This window comes from Lissotriton helveticus (genome assembly GCF_964261635.1).
Source record: "Lissotriton helveticus chromosome 1_1 unlocalized genomic scaffold, aLisHel1.1 SUPER_1_unloc_7, whole genome shotgun sequence".
Lineage (NCBI taxonomy): Eukaryota > Metazoa > Chordata > Amphibia > Caudata > Salamandridae > Lissotriton > Lissotriton helveticus.
In genome coordinates, this window is record NW_027611714.1 from 3618816 (window position 1) to 3632111 (window position 13296).

Here is a 13296-nt window from a genome sequence, read left to right on the forward strand (position 1 = left end):
GTTTGCTGTTCCAGAGTTCTTTCTTCAGCTTCTGGGCAGTTATCACTCTGTGGCGATCTGTGGTCCTGTTTCTCTGCTCTTCTTGTAATAGCTCTTATCAGAGCTTCATCCATCTGCCAACGATAATAAGATGCCAGGCATCACCCAGCACACAACACAGCCTATGTTGGGCTAAGTCCATCTGCTCGGTGCAATTAGAGCGAGGATAAAGTTCTCCGGACCCATCAGGCTGTGAATGTAACCTATGGGCTTAAGATGAAATGAAGAGCTTACCTCCTGAGTGGCTTAAGACTGCTGTGGCAGCACCCTGGAGTATGTATGTATAAATCAGATTATGTTGGAAGTAACCTGCAATATAGTGGCAGGCAGCACCCTGCCATAGAGTAGGGTTTCTCATAGTGTTTTATTTCCTGACACATTAATGGAGATGGTCTTTTAACAGGCAGAAGAACAACACTGACCACACATTTTTCTGGGTTTGTCTTTAAAATGACGTACACATTTGGAATGGCATTATGTTCTGCTGGAATAATAACACAAGTTATCTTGCACTCTATGTTGTTGCATGAATTGTAGGCTGCAATAAATTCCATGTTTCATTCAAACAAGCTTTCTACAGGGCGCATACACGATTTGCTGCTGTAGGAAATAATGCTCCTGTGTACTGTGTCAGACTCAGAAATATTGAAAAACTTCATGATTTCTCTTTCAGTACTTCCTAGTAAAATCTTTCACTTTTTGACTCCTACATTTAGCAGAAACATAACTTAGTACCATTAAAATAGTTGTGATGGGGAACATCCATGTGGGGTTAGGACTGCCTCGACCAGAGAGCATGCTGACTTGGAGGAGTATGGAGTTGACCACATTGCCTGGTCCGGTGTGGAACCAAGCCAGCGATGCTTTGCTGCAGGCTCATTTGCCCTGATAGCTGGTCAACAGTTTGAGGTGGAGGAGGTGAAGAGCTGGCTAAGTGTGCCATGAGGCTGGCATTTCAGTACATCCCTGAGAAGTGAGCTTTGATTCGATGTAGTGTTCCTCTTATACCACGTGCAATTCACCCTCTCCAAAGCCTCAAGAATTCCTGGGTGTGAAGGGCGGCTGATTCTGATTGGGTGCTTGATAGTTTTCCAGAAACTCATGTTCTTGATTGTTCATGTTTGTCAGTAGTTAATGAAACACGCCCAGGGGTTTTATCTCTTCAGTGACACAAGCTGCAATAAAAGTTTCTTTCTCGTTACAAGAAAATATGAACGTCTGACGAGCCTCTGTCTGTCAAAGAATGGAAGGGCTGAGGAACTGTCATTCATCTCACTGCTAAGCAGAGCAGTGTCATGCTTCACCCTCACTCAGGCCTCTGATTTTAAATAACATCGCTTAGAACACTGGGACTTTAGAACCCATCCTTTTAATGAGAAAAACAAAACTACAAGTCCCATAAGCAATAGTGGTGGAAGGTGTCACGCATGACCTGGGGCAACATCGATTCAGCACATCCAGTTCCATTTTTTAAGTATTTGACATAATATTGAATTTATAACCTTTGTTTTTATGGTCATGAGTCACCAGAATACTAAATACGTCTTTTATTTTCAGGGTCAATTAAGTAATGGTCACCAGCTTGGAGGCTCTGTTAATTCTTCAGTACTTGTCATTGATCTCCACGTGTGGCTGGTTTGCGTCTGCCCCCTGCATCGTTCCCGATAACTCGCACAGGTAAGGTGCTTGTAGCAGCAACATGATAACCCCATACTCGTCTGTAAGAAGTGCGCTCCGAGGCAGGTATCCGATCATGTTTGTGAAACAAGGAAGGGCCAATATCTGCTATGTACATTTGTTAAAATAAAACAGTCAAATCACAATATACTGTTCCGAAGGTTCAGTCCCAGAGGCATCTGTAACTGAACGCAGACACCCTAGGAAGCATGTGCTTTTAAGACAAGTTGCGTTCACTCACCTGAAGGTGACATGCTTCATCATTGGGCTATACTCCTCTCCAGGCTGACGCTACAATGCCTGGCGGGCACCACAAGAGGGCACTTTGTCGTAGATCTTTTATTAAGTACGCCGGATGAGCATAGCAGGACAGAGGATGTTGTGTCATAAGATGTGAGATTGGTGAAAGTCTAAATATAAGATCAACTATCGACCAGTTGCCACAATATAGTTAATGTGATCTTCCTGGTCCATGTTGAGATTAAAAACAGTGGCAGAGAAATTGAGGAACTAATGGCCCCTATCACTGTGTGAAAGTGTTGATCACCTATGGACCTGCTGGTAAGCTGGGGTCTATACTTCAGGTCAACCTTTTTCATGCCTTGTGTAGTCATGGATCAATCTGTTGGCATTTCATCAGGACCATATGGGAAAATGGGTAAATGTGACCTAATCTTCTCCACAGCGTGAGGAGCCCTGCACCGTGCATTGGTGATAAGGTGCCTATTAACATCTTACTACCACAGGTGAGCACTGCCTAACAGGGTGCACTAGATACGGTAACCCTCCTAAAATTCAGGGCATATTGACTTATCCAATAGCGAGGACGCCGCATCAGAGGGCAACTGGTTTGAAAAGCACATGCTACTTAGGGTGCCTGCGTTCAGTTAGAGATAATGTCTGTAGGACTGAACCTCCAGAACAGTATACTGTGAGTTGATTTATATGAAGAATGTGTATACTGGACTGTCATTTTCCTCGTCATCTCTTGTCCTATGTAAAATAAAACACAACACACCGGGAAGCCAACACATCTATCATAAATGTAATGCAAAAATAGCAAAAGGCCAAGCAAACTAACAAGTGACAATTGTCTTTGAAATGGACGAGAGCATCCACCCTAAAGGAAGTTGGGGTATATAATGCTAATGCTACACAATGTATTTTATACACTTTTCTCCTAATACAAGTCAATGAAACATGAACACGTGATAGAAACAGTTACTGAAACGACACTAATGAGTAGGAGGCAGGATCTTCTCTCGAGAGGAATGTGAGGAGTCCGTGGGGTACAGATAAAAGATACACAGACAAGCTGCAGCATTCACTGTTTCTGAAAATAACACTTGTTTGTCAATATTCAATTTACTACAAGATGCAGGAAAGTGTGCAGATGGACATCAGTAAATAAAATAGTTCTGGGATCTAATAGATTCATGTAACTTTGCAGGCATATTAAGGCGAACAGTCACATCAAATTAATATAAGAATATTGTAATTTGGTAATGTAATATATCAATGCACGTTGTGGCATTCATGTGTAACCAATTATCGGTATTAAGGAAACCAGTATATCCAGTTATGGTTTCTCAATTCCTTCTTCCTAGAGGCCACCACTGCTGCTAGCCAGCTGTATTCAGCAGTGCCACCTGTGACCTGGAATCCTGCATTTAATCAATACCAAAGGTTGTCAATTCTTCTAGCCAACTCCGGTCACTGGTGCCACTCGCACCCCACCACCCCAGGGCCTGTTATTCTTTTAGCCACCTCCAGTCAGTAGTGGCCCCTTGGACCTGTATGTAAGCCTACTAGCCAGCTCCTGTTAGTACTGGCCCCTAGGACCTGTTATCATTCTAGCCAACTTGAGTCATTAGTAGCACCTTGGGACTAGTGATCATACTAACCAGCTTCAGTCAGTATTGGCTCCCTGAGACCTATTATCCTGCTAGGTAACTCCAGTCAGTAGTGACCCTTGTACCTTAAATCCTGCAAATATTCAAAACCAGAGGTCAACTCTACTGCCAACCAGTTCCAGTCAATATTGACATGTATTGTTACCCTGCTTGTCATGAATACCAGAGGCTAGCGTTGTGGCTAGCTAGCTCCAGTCACCAGTGGCCCGTCACATATTATCCTCAATAGGATCAATGCCCAAGGCCTGTGCAGCTGCTAAACTGCCCTAGTCAGTAGTGACCTCTCAGACCTGTTATTCTACATATAATCAGCAAGGCTTCGGCCCTAATAATACTCACCCCACATCCTTATGGTATATTAGCAATGTAATTTATTTACATCATACAGTAGGTAGCGCACTATATCACACAATCCCAAAAACAAAGAAATTCAAAAATTTCCTAACCATTCAGGACTCCACCGTGTCAAAAATGACCAAATCACACCAAGCCCTATAGCCTGCACCATCACATGGCACACTCAGCCACAACATGACAAGATACCACGGCAAGGATTTGGAGCCATTAATCCTCTGTTCGAGGCATGTATGCTGTAGATGCACATGCTTTGCATACTCCTGCCTTCTTGTGTTGGGTCCGGATGTTTGCAAGTTGTTTCATTATCACCCCTTGATTTATATTCCGGCGTAAAAATTACCTGCACCACTTAACAAATCTCAATTCGTTTCATCCCCTCTGATACTCTCCCTCTTTGCTCTATTTGTTACCAATTGTGATGGCTTATTTTCCACCTGTTTATTACTTTCCTCCACTTGCAGCATTTCAAAGGACTGAATTTTCCCATTCTCTATCATTTTTATGCTATCAGCTTGATTGTTTAGGCATTTATTTTTCATAACTGCTTGTACCTCCGATAGATCTTTATTAAATAGAGGGTAAAAGGGTTTTGTTGGAGACATTTGTTTACCCTCACCTTCACAATATGATATTTGGTCATGGTTGTTTCCAGTGTTCAATCTCACTTTATCTGATGCATTTGTATTTTTTATACTTTTAGAAGCTTTATTTCTTGCTTTCCGTTGTTTTTTCCTCTGTCTTTTTGATAGATGAACTTCCGGAGATGCGTCTGTCATTGTTGATTGTGTCGAGCATAGGTTTATCACTTCTTGATCTTTTGTTTTATCATCTATTTTTTCTTTAACAACAACAGTATTGTCTTTACATTTTATTGTACCTTTAGAGGGGCAGTCGGTCTTGATGGTTTGAATTCCCACATTAGGAAAATTCACTTTTACATCGTCAATTATTGTTTTTTAAATATCCAGAATGGTAGCTAGTTTGTTAACTAGTGGGGCACAACTACACTCTGCAAACGGAGATATTGGCTGAGATTGTGCCCTTACTATTAGATCATTTTGTGTTGTTATCCTCTGCTGAGTTCCGGTAACAGAGGTTGCCATAGAGCTCGAGATCTATTTGGATCTCCTTTTTGTTGGACTGATATGTTAAAGCTTCCAGAGTTAATTGCGAGGTTTTGAAGAATAAATCCCAAATTGCTCCTGCGTTCCCACTTCCTGGTTCCTGAGTACCTGGGCTATGGTGTTGCCCATTTATGAATGATAGGTCCTTATACTCCTCTTTTTGTGGTCCTTGAAAATCATGTCCCTCGTCACAAGAATTAATGAATTGTGGACTACTATTCAAAACGTCTTTTTGATACGGAGTACTCCAACGCTGCAGAGTTTCTGGGTTGCTGTTGTATTCGTCCTTATTAATTTGAGATCGGTTATTTTGATTAAATTTAGGCATGTCCTGTTTCTTAACTGAATTCATTTTAGACAGAGTAAGATCCGATTGCAGTGGGGTATTGGCTTCCCTTATGATTTTCACCCCACTATTTAGTTCATTTGGAGCTTCTTGCTCTGGTTGGTTTATTTGGCCCAAATTAGGTGGTTCCCCTATCCCGTTAGCTGTTCTGATTTTTACTTGCACTTCTATTGGCATTGGCTGCCTAGTTGGTAGTAATTGCTGAGTATCTCCCATTGTTAGATTTGTGCATTTTGCGTCCTCTTATTGTGAATGACCAGTACGTGGAATAGTTAACATCTCTAGGTCCATTATTTGACCCCAATGGTTGACTTGGTCCTTAGTTGAATTTGACATTCGCTCGACTTCATCTTCAGACTCAGGGTGGCCTGGTTCACTTACTCCTTGCTTAGGGGATATAATATTTGTTCTACTCAGTGGTTTAATTGGAGTTTGAAGATCACATGAGTTAGTTAGCAATGTTAGCATAGCATCAGTTGGATCTTTCATAAAATCAAACTTTGACAGCGACTTTCCCAGTTTCTCAAATGTATGGACCTTAGATGATTTAAAGGACTATATGTCACCTGCCTGTTTTATTTTAAACGTAACAAATATTGGTGTTTGTTGTATTTTTCTTTTCCTTTTGATAGGAGGGAAATGTGGCTGCTCCTTTCCTGAGCTCATAATACACCCTCTAAGGTGAAGAAGTCTTGCTCCTTTTAGAGAATCAAACGGGCCAGTGACAAGACCATAGGACAAAAACACCACCAAACACCTCCAGGGGAAAACACCCAAAAAGCTCACCTCCGTACAGAATCTGCCGGTACTGCTGGTTACTTAATTAATTAATTAATTAACCGATTGATTAACATCCGGGCACCGGGTAGGGCTGTAGTCTAGGCATGCGGAGTAATTCAGGGGCCGAGGGGTGCTTCAAGAGGGTCTAAGTCTATTGTTACTTTCCTCTTTCCATAATTTCTCAGATTTTGTATTACAGACTTATTACAGACTCCAATGGCTCAGCGACTTAGGGACCGATCAATCTTAGCTACTCGCCACACGCCACACACCTCTTGCCACTTGTCACTCACCACTCACTGTTCATTGCTTGTTCGTTGCTATTCATCGCTGACAAGAGTACAAGGTAGAATGCTGGCAATCGTTCAGGAGCAAGAGCGGAATCCAGAGCTAGTCCCACTACAGACGGCAGATGTGGGCACTTCCCTCCACTCCTCGGCTCAGCTCTGTCTGCTCTGCTCAATTCTTAGTAAATACGTAAAATCAGGCGGCAGGCCAAGGCTCCTCTGTGCTCCTCTGTTCTCCTCTGTGCCCTGCTACAGCCGCCGCACCAGCAGCACCGCAGTCAAAGGCTCCTTTGACCTCTGCAGCGGCCGCGGTGCCGGCAGCGGCCGTTCCTGCCCCCACAGCAGATCCGTAGAAATTAAAGCGCCCGTATAACAGGACGCAGATGAAGCGGAAGAAACGTTCGGGAGCGGGAACGGGTCATAAAACAAACGCGGGCAGTCGTCCCAGGCTCCGCTCCGCTTGCTCGTCAACTCCTCCTCAGCTCGGCCCCTCAGCTCTACTCTGTACGCTTTGCACTCAATGGCGAATCACAGGCCGATAATGACTGTGAACACCAACAGAGGGAAGAATTGTGTGTTTACCCCAGTTAGTAAAAAAAACACAGTATAAGTCTTGGCTGCTTCTGCTGCACCCAGAGTCTTATGCGTCTTTGCAGTCTAATTTTTCTGTCTGGAAAAAAACTGTGTCCTGGTTTTCTGCACCCAGTAAATCCAGGTGCAGAAAAACCTAACAACTGATAATCAGGTGGAATAAAATGAACACATGAAAGTACGCCTTCATTTCATTGCCCTTGATTCATACTCTGGACCATATTTGAGGGATTGGTCTAGGCATAGTCCTCGCAGCACACAATAGATTTGCTCAAGTCAGGATGCCAGATACAAGTAGGTGGTAACTCGGGGCAGGGGAATACACCTGTTGTCCGTGGGGGAGTCATTCCCGTCCCAGAAATCTGCATTACAAATTAATTAATAGTATATATTTTTTTAATATTTGTTTGGTGCCAGTCCATATGATTTTAATATCTGCCTTTGGGATTCTATGTTACAACTCCATAGGGTACATGTATCCTTTGTGAGCTTAGTAAAATGCTGAAAATTCTACAAATCCTCACTCCTACATCCAAGTACTCTCAAGCTACCATTCTACACTCTGCTCTGTCTGAAAAACAGCTCAACATTTTAAAAATCCTGCATTGATTTGGCTTGTGAATTATTATTTTGGGAAATGTACATGTATTAACTATTTAATTTTAATACTATAGGTGATTGAAATTACGGACGAAGAAAGCAAGATTTAGCACTAAGCCACTAAATGTCAGTGCCATAAGAAGGATTATTTTGAAAAACTGAAGGACATCCAGCATTCTACGTTTAAATAATTTCCAAAAATCTAAGTGTGGCGAGGAAAGTACTCTACCTGTAAGTGAAGTCTCTAATTTTGCATTTCATTAACCCAGAGCAAAGCCATATCTGTGCACACAGCACCAGAAATAATGTAGAAAGACCACTTCAGCATCCTCATCTGAAATATTATCAGAAAGACAAATTGCCTCAGCATGACAGAATAACGTTCATCTAAAGCATCATGTAATTCTAGAGAGGAAGCACACACTGCATAAAAGAAAGTTACAACAAAAGGTTTCTTCTGGATACCATCAAAGAAAAGACGCTACAAGAAGACTCCTAAGCTGACACGTTAACAACCAAAAGATTGGAACATCACCTTTGTTCAACAACCGTTTTTAACCAGTTACACAAGTTTGAGACTATCTGCCTCTGGATATAACACCTCGACCCACTCTGCTCACTCTGGCGAAAACCTTAAAAATTCACAACTTTATTGTTTTCATGACCATCTCAGATTGTTTCCTTTTTAATGTGTACTGTTCTGTAATTCTATGTAAATCGCCTCAACATTCTGTTGTGCAGGAGTGATATGTAAAACTGTTAAATATAAAAATGGATGAAATGAGCACCGTTGCGCTATAGCTAATGTAAATAAATCCTCGTCTTCAGAACTACACCTTACACCAAACATAGAAAGGGTATAATTAACTGATGTTCTGCGACTGGTGAGCCACAATAGTACTGTGCATGTTCTAATGTTCTCAGTTACTGCCATTACGTCAGTGCAAAAAGGTACTTCTCAGTTTAATCATTAAATGTCAGACTAACACCTTATCACTGCATTGCTAAGAACCTATACAAATAGATTTGAGAAAAACTTCAGTCACAAAATAAGTTGCTGCCGGAGAGGCTATAACCAAAAGACTTTTATCTGCTAGAAACATTTCAACAGGTTTTACAGGGCTGCTTCCAGACATATTTTGCTTAATTCAAATGTTAAGCAGATTACACACAATTTCTTTTAAAGATAAATACTGAACATTATCTAAACAAGCCAGACTCTAAAATCTAGTTCAATCTTACGGTGGCATATAAGCAAGAGAAAACTAAATGTAACTCTAGAAATACACCTTATAAAAACACAGGCTGTGAGAACAAATTCAGTGTTCAAACCCGCCTCAATCAAAGCAAAATAACCCAAGTTGGGGAAATAAGTTACCTGTACCAAAAAAAATTCAGCCAACAATTTCATCTCACTGAATTTGAGAGAATGGACACTGGGAAAAACCTCTCTCAGTGCTCAGTGTGCCAAAAAAGTTTCATCAGTAAATATTATCTCATTGAGCATATGAGAATCCACACTGGGGAAAAACCTTATCAGTGCTCTGAATGCCAAAAAAGGTTTTGTAACAAACAAAGTCTTTCTCGACATGTATTAACCCACTCTATAGAAAAACCATACCAGTGTTCTGAATGCCAGAAATGTTTCAGTTTAAAAAGTAGGCTCACACATCACATACAAATACACACTGGGGAAAAACCTTATCAGTGCTCTGAATGCCAAAAAAGGTTTAGTGACAAAGCGAGTCTATATCGACATGCATTAACCCACTCTTTGGAAAAACCTTACCAGTGTGCTGAATGCCAAAAACGTTTCAGCCGTAAATCTTATCTCACTGAACATATGAGAATCCACTCTGGGGAAAAACCTTACCAGTGCCCTGAATGCCAGAAATGTCTCAGTGACCAAAACAGTCTCACTCGGCATATAAGAACCCACACTGGGGATAAACCTCATCAGTGCACGGATTGCCAGAAATGTTTCATTGAGAAAAGAAGTCTCACTCTTCATATAAGAACCCACACTGGGGAGAAACCTTTTCAGTGCTCTGAATGCCCAAAACATTTCAAACTTCAATCACTTCTAACTGCACATGTGAGATTCCACACTGGGGAAAAACCCTATCAGTGCTCTGAATGCCAGAAATGTTTCAGTTTAAAACGTACTCTCACACGGCATACAAAGATCCACGCTGGGGTAAAGATCCACGCTGGGGTAAAACGTTATCAGTGCTCTGAATGCCAGAAATGTTTCATTGACAAAAACAGTCTCACTCTTCATGTAAGAACCCACACTGGGGAGAAACCTTTTCAGTGCTCTGAATGCCAGAAATGTTTCATTCACAAAAACAGTCTCACTTTTCATGTAAGAACCCACACTGGGGAGAAACCTTTTCAGTGCTCTGAATGCCCAAAACATTTCAAACTTAAATCACTTCTAACTGCACATGTGAGATTCCACACTGGGGAAAAACCTTATCAGTGCTCTGAATGCCAGAAATGTTTCAGTTTAAAACATACTCTCACACGGCATACAAAGATCCACACTGGGGAAAAACCTTATCAGTGCTCTGAATGCCAGAAATGTTTCATTGACAAAAGAAGTCTTTCTCAACATGCAATAACCCACACTGGGGAAAAACCTTATCAGTGCTCTGAATGTCAGAAATGTTTCAGAGACAAACTCAGTCTCACTCAGCATATAAGAACCCACACTGGGGAAAAACCTTATCAGTGCTCTGAATGTCAGAAATGTTTCAGAGGCAAACTCAGTCTCACTCAGCATATAAGAACCCACACTGGGGAAAAACCTTATCAGTGCTCTGAATGTCAGAAATGTTTCAGAGACAAACTCAGTCTCACTCAGCATATAAGAACCCACACTGGGGAAAAACCTTATCAGTGCTCTGAATGTCAGAAATGTTTCATATACAAACTCAGTCTCACTCAGCATATAAGAACCCACACTGGGGAAAAACCTTATCAGTGCTCTGAATGCGACAAATGTTTCATTGAAAAAAGCCATCTCACTCAGCATATAAGAACCCACACTGGGGAAAAACCTTATCAGTGCTCTGAATGCCAAAAATGTTTCTGCCAAAAAAACAGTCTCGATAATCACATAAGAACCCACACTGGGGAAAAACCTTATCGGTGCTCTGAATGCCACAAATGTTTCAGTGAAAAAATCCGTCTCACTCACCATATAAGAACCCACACTGGGGAAAAACCTTATAGGTGCTCTGAATGCCAGATATGTTTCAGTGTAAAAGGCAGACTCACTCAGCATATAAGAACCCACACTGGGGAAAAACCTTAACAATGCTCCGAATGCCAAATATTTTTCAGCCTTAAATGTAATCTCACTAAACATATGAGAATCCACATTGGGGAAGAAAATTATCAGTGCTCTAAATGTCAGAAAAGATTCAGAGGAAGAGATAATTTCAAGCGCCATAAGAAAACACACCAAAATATTTTTGTGCTCTGAATGCCAGAAAAGCATCAATTTAAAACACAATCTCACTACATGAGCAGACGCACACAGGGAAAAAACATTACCAATGCTGTGAATTCCAGAAATTCCTATTTGATAAGCACAGCCTCACTAACCATAAGCGATTCTCCATACTGATGAAAAACCTTATGAGTGTTCTGAATGCCAGAAAAGCTGCAGAGAAAAACGCTATCTCACCATGAGAAACTCCACACTGGAGATAATCTTTAGGCCAAAAAAGCTTGTATCTGAAAGACAGAATCTGAAAGAAACACGTTAGTGTTAGATTCCTTACCTTAGAATTACCCCCAGGTGTCAGACTGGATCCGGAAAGTTTTTCGTCAGCAGTACCCCTGCACGTCGGTAGGCCTCGTCTGCAGTTCCGTGTCCGTCGTCGGCGTCGTGATCGCCGGAATGATGTCGCTGGAGTACTTAGACGCCACCCTCGCGTATTGACGTCAGTTCTTCTTTTTTCCGCGCCAGCTAGCGCAGATCCGGGAAGAGCACGTACCTTTAGTCATTTTTTTACTAACATTTTGGACATTTTTGTCTATCTTTTTCGAGTCGAGTCGACTCCTGGTGCCAGTAGGCAGCCCTTCTGTCCCTAAAATTAATAATTATACAGTCTCCCTCGATAGACTTTTTCCGTGGCCCAATCCAATCCACGCGCCTTGCAAACAAAATTTCAGTAGATACCTTAGGGGGAAAAGGCCTGTTGTAATTAAGGCAATGGATACATTTGTTCTTAAGCTCCATATACTGCTCCCTTCTACCCTGGCTCAATGGTGGGACCCCCCACAAGAACCACACATACGGTGTGGATACCAGGGGAAGATCTATAGGCGGTAACCCATTTGTTGATGGAACATGAGAAATATTATTGTTCGCTTGGCGTTGTTCAATTATAGCCCTGCTCCCATCTTCTATCAATGCCCTTCCACTCAACACAATGTGGTTAGTCACTGCAATATCATTAGATGAGATGAAGTAGGATTAGAACAGGGGCACTGATATCAGCTGCATTACTCGTAGGTAGAGGGGTAGAGGGAATTTCAGATTCATTAGTTTGCTTAGATAATCTCTTTTGTTTTTCTGTTATCCCTTTATCCCGTTTCCCACCCCGTGCCTGAGCCGAAGCAAGCGATAATTAGAGACTTGCAAGCCTGTTTTCTATCAAGTTAAGTCTGTCATAAATGGGGAGACATGTCTTTTTAAAAATGTGTTCAAGTTTGGTCCAAAAGTCCAATCCCAACTCAGCGGGAAACACAACACCAGGACTCAATATCGATGTGGGCTCTTCCGTGATGGGCTGGCATGTAGCAGGACTAGGCGGAGTTGATGGTAGGCAGTATATGATGGTCTCAACATCGTGGCCACGAATTCCAACACTGGCCCTAACACCCTCGCAATCCCAACCCAGCCCCTGATCACGGACACTAGGGAAGGACCCTCACTCACCCTCCCTGCCTACTCCAGCTTTCCCGCCCTAAAGGAGCCGCAGGTCGCTGATCTTCTCCTACAGATGGATCTCCTCTATATCCATGTCCCCCGCACATATTACACTCAATCCCAAAAGCGATAACTGGAGTTCTGACCTCCTTATTAAATAAGGCTATCAGCCTGGGCAAATTTCCTTCAACTTGGAAAAAAGCCTGCATCCGCCCGATTCTCAAGAAAGAAACGCTTAATCCCACAGAATCCAAACACTATCGGCCCATATCCTGCCTACCTCTACCAGCTAAAATCCTTGAGAAAGCTATGAATCTAGAATTAATGACTTTTTTAACGCATAACAACCTTCTAGATTCTACACAACATGGCTTTCGAGCGTGCCATTCAACTGAGTCAGCACTCATTATGGCAACGGAGGACATTAGGAAGACGATGGATGACGGTGGAAGAACGGCCCTTATACTACTCGACTTAACCACGGCGTTCGACACCGTCAACCATTCGGTCTTATTGAGTCGATTGGAAAAACTGGGCATTTCAGATGCCGCTTTGGCCCTACTAGCATCATTTCTAACTGGCAGAATCCAACAAGTACATTGGGATGGACTCATCTGAGGAATTTACTCTCCCTGGA

At 42.1% G+C, this 13296-nt stretch overlaps 1 protein-coding gene across 1 annotated transcript; it reads left to right on the forward strand.

Annotated features, from left to right (window-relative positions):
- Window positions 1-1489: 1489 nt before the first annotated feature.
- On the forward strand, window positions 1490-11910 carry LOC144806403 (uncharacterized). Its single transcript, XM_078672763.1, has 2 exons — window positions 1490-1716; window positions 7789-11910. The coding sequence occupies exon 2, from the start codon at window positions 9144-9146 to the stop codon at window positions 11031-11033; it is 1890 nt and encodes a 629-aa protein (XP_078528889.1). The 5' UTR covers window positions 1490-1716; window positions 7789-9143; the 3' UTR covers window positions 11034-11910.
- The last annotated feature ends 1386 nt before the right edge of the window (window positions 11911-13296 follow it).

Excerpts from the sequence above, each read along its gene's own strand:
- LOC144806403 (XM_078672763.1), top strand. The coding sequence starts at position 9,144 with ATGGACACTGGGAAAAACCTCTCTCAGTGCTCAGTGTGCCAAAAAAGT.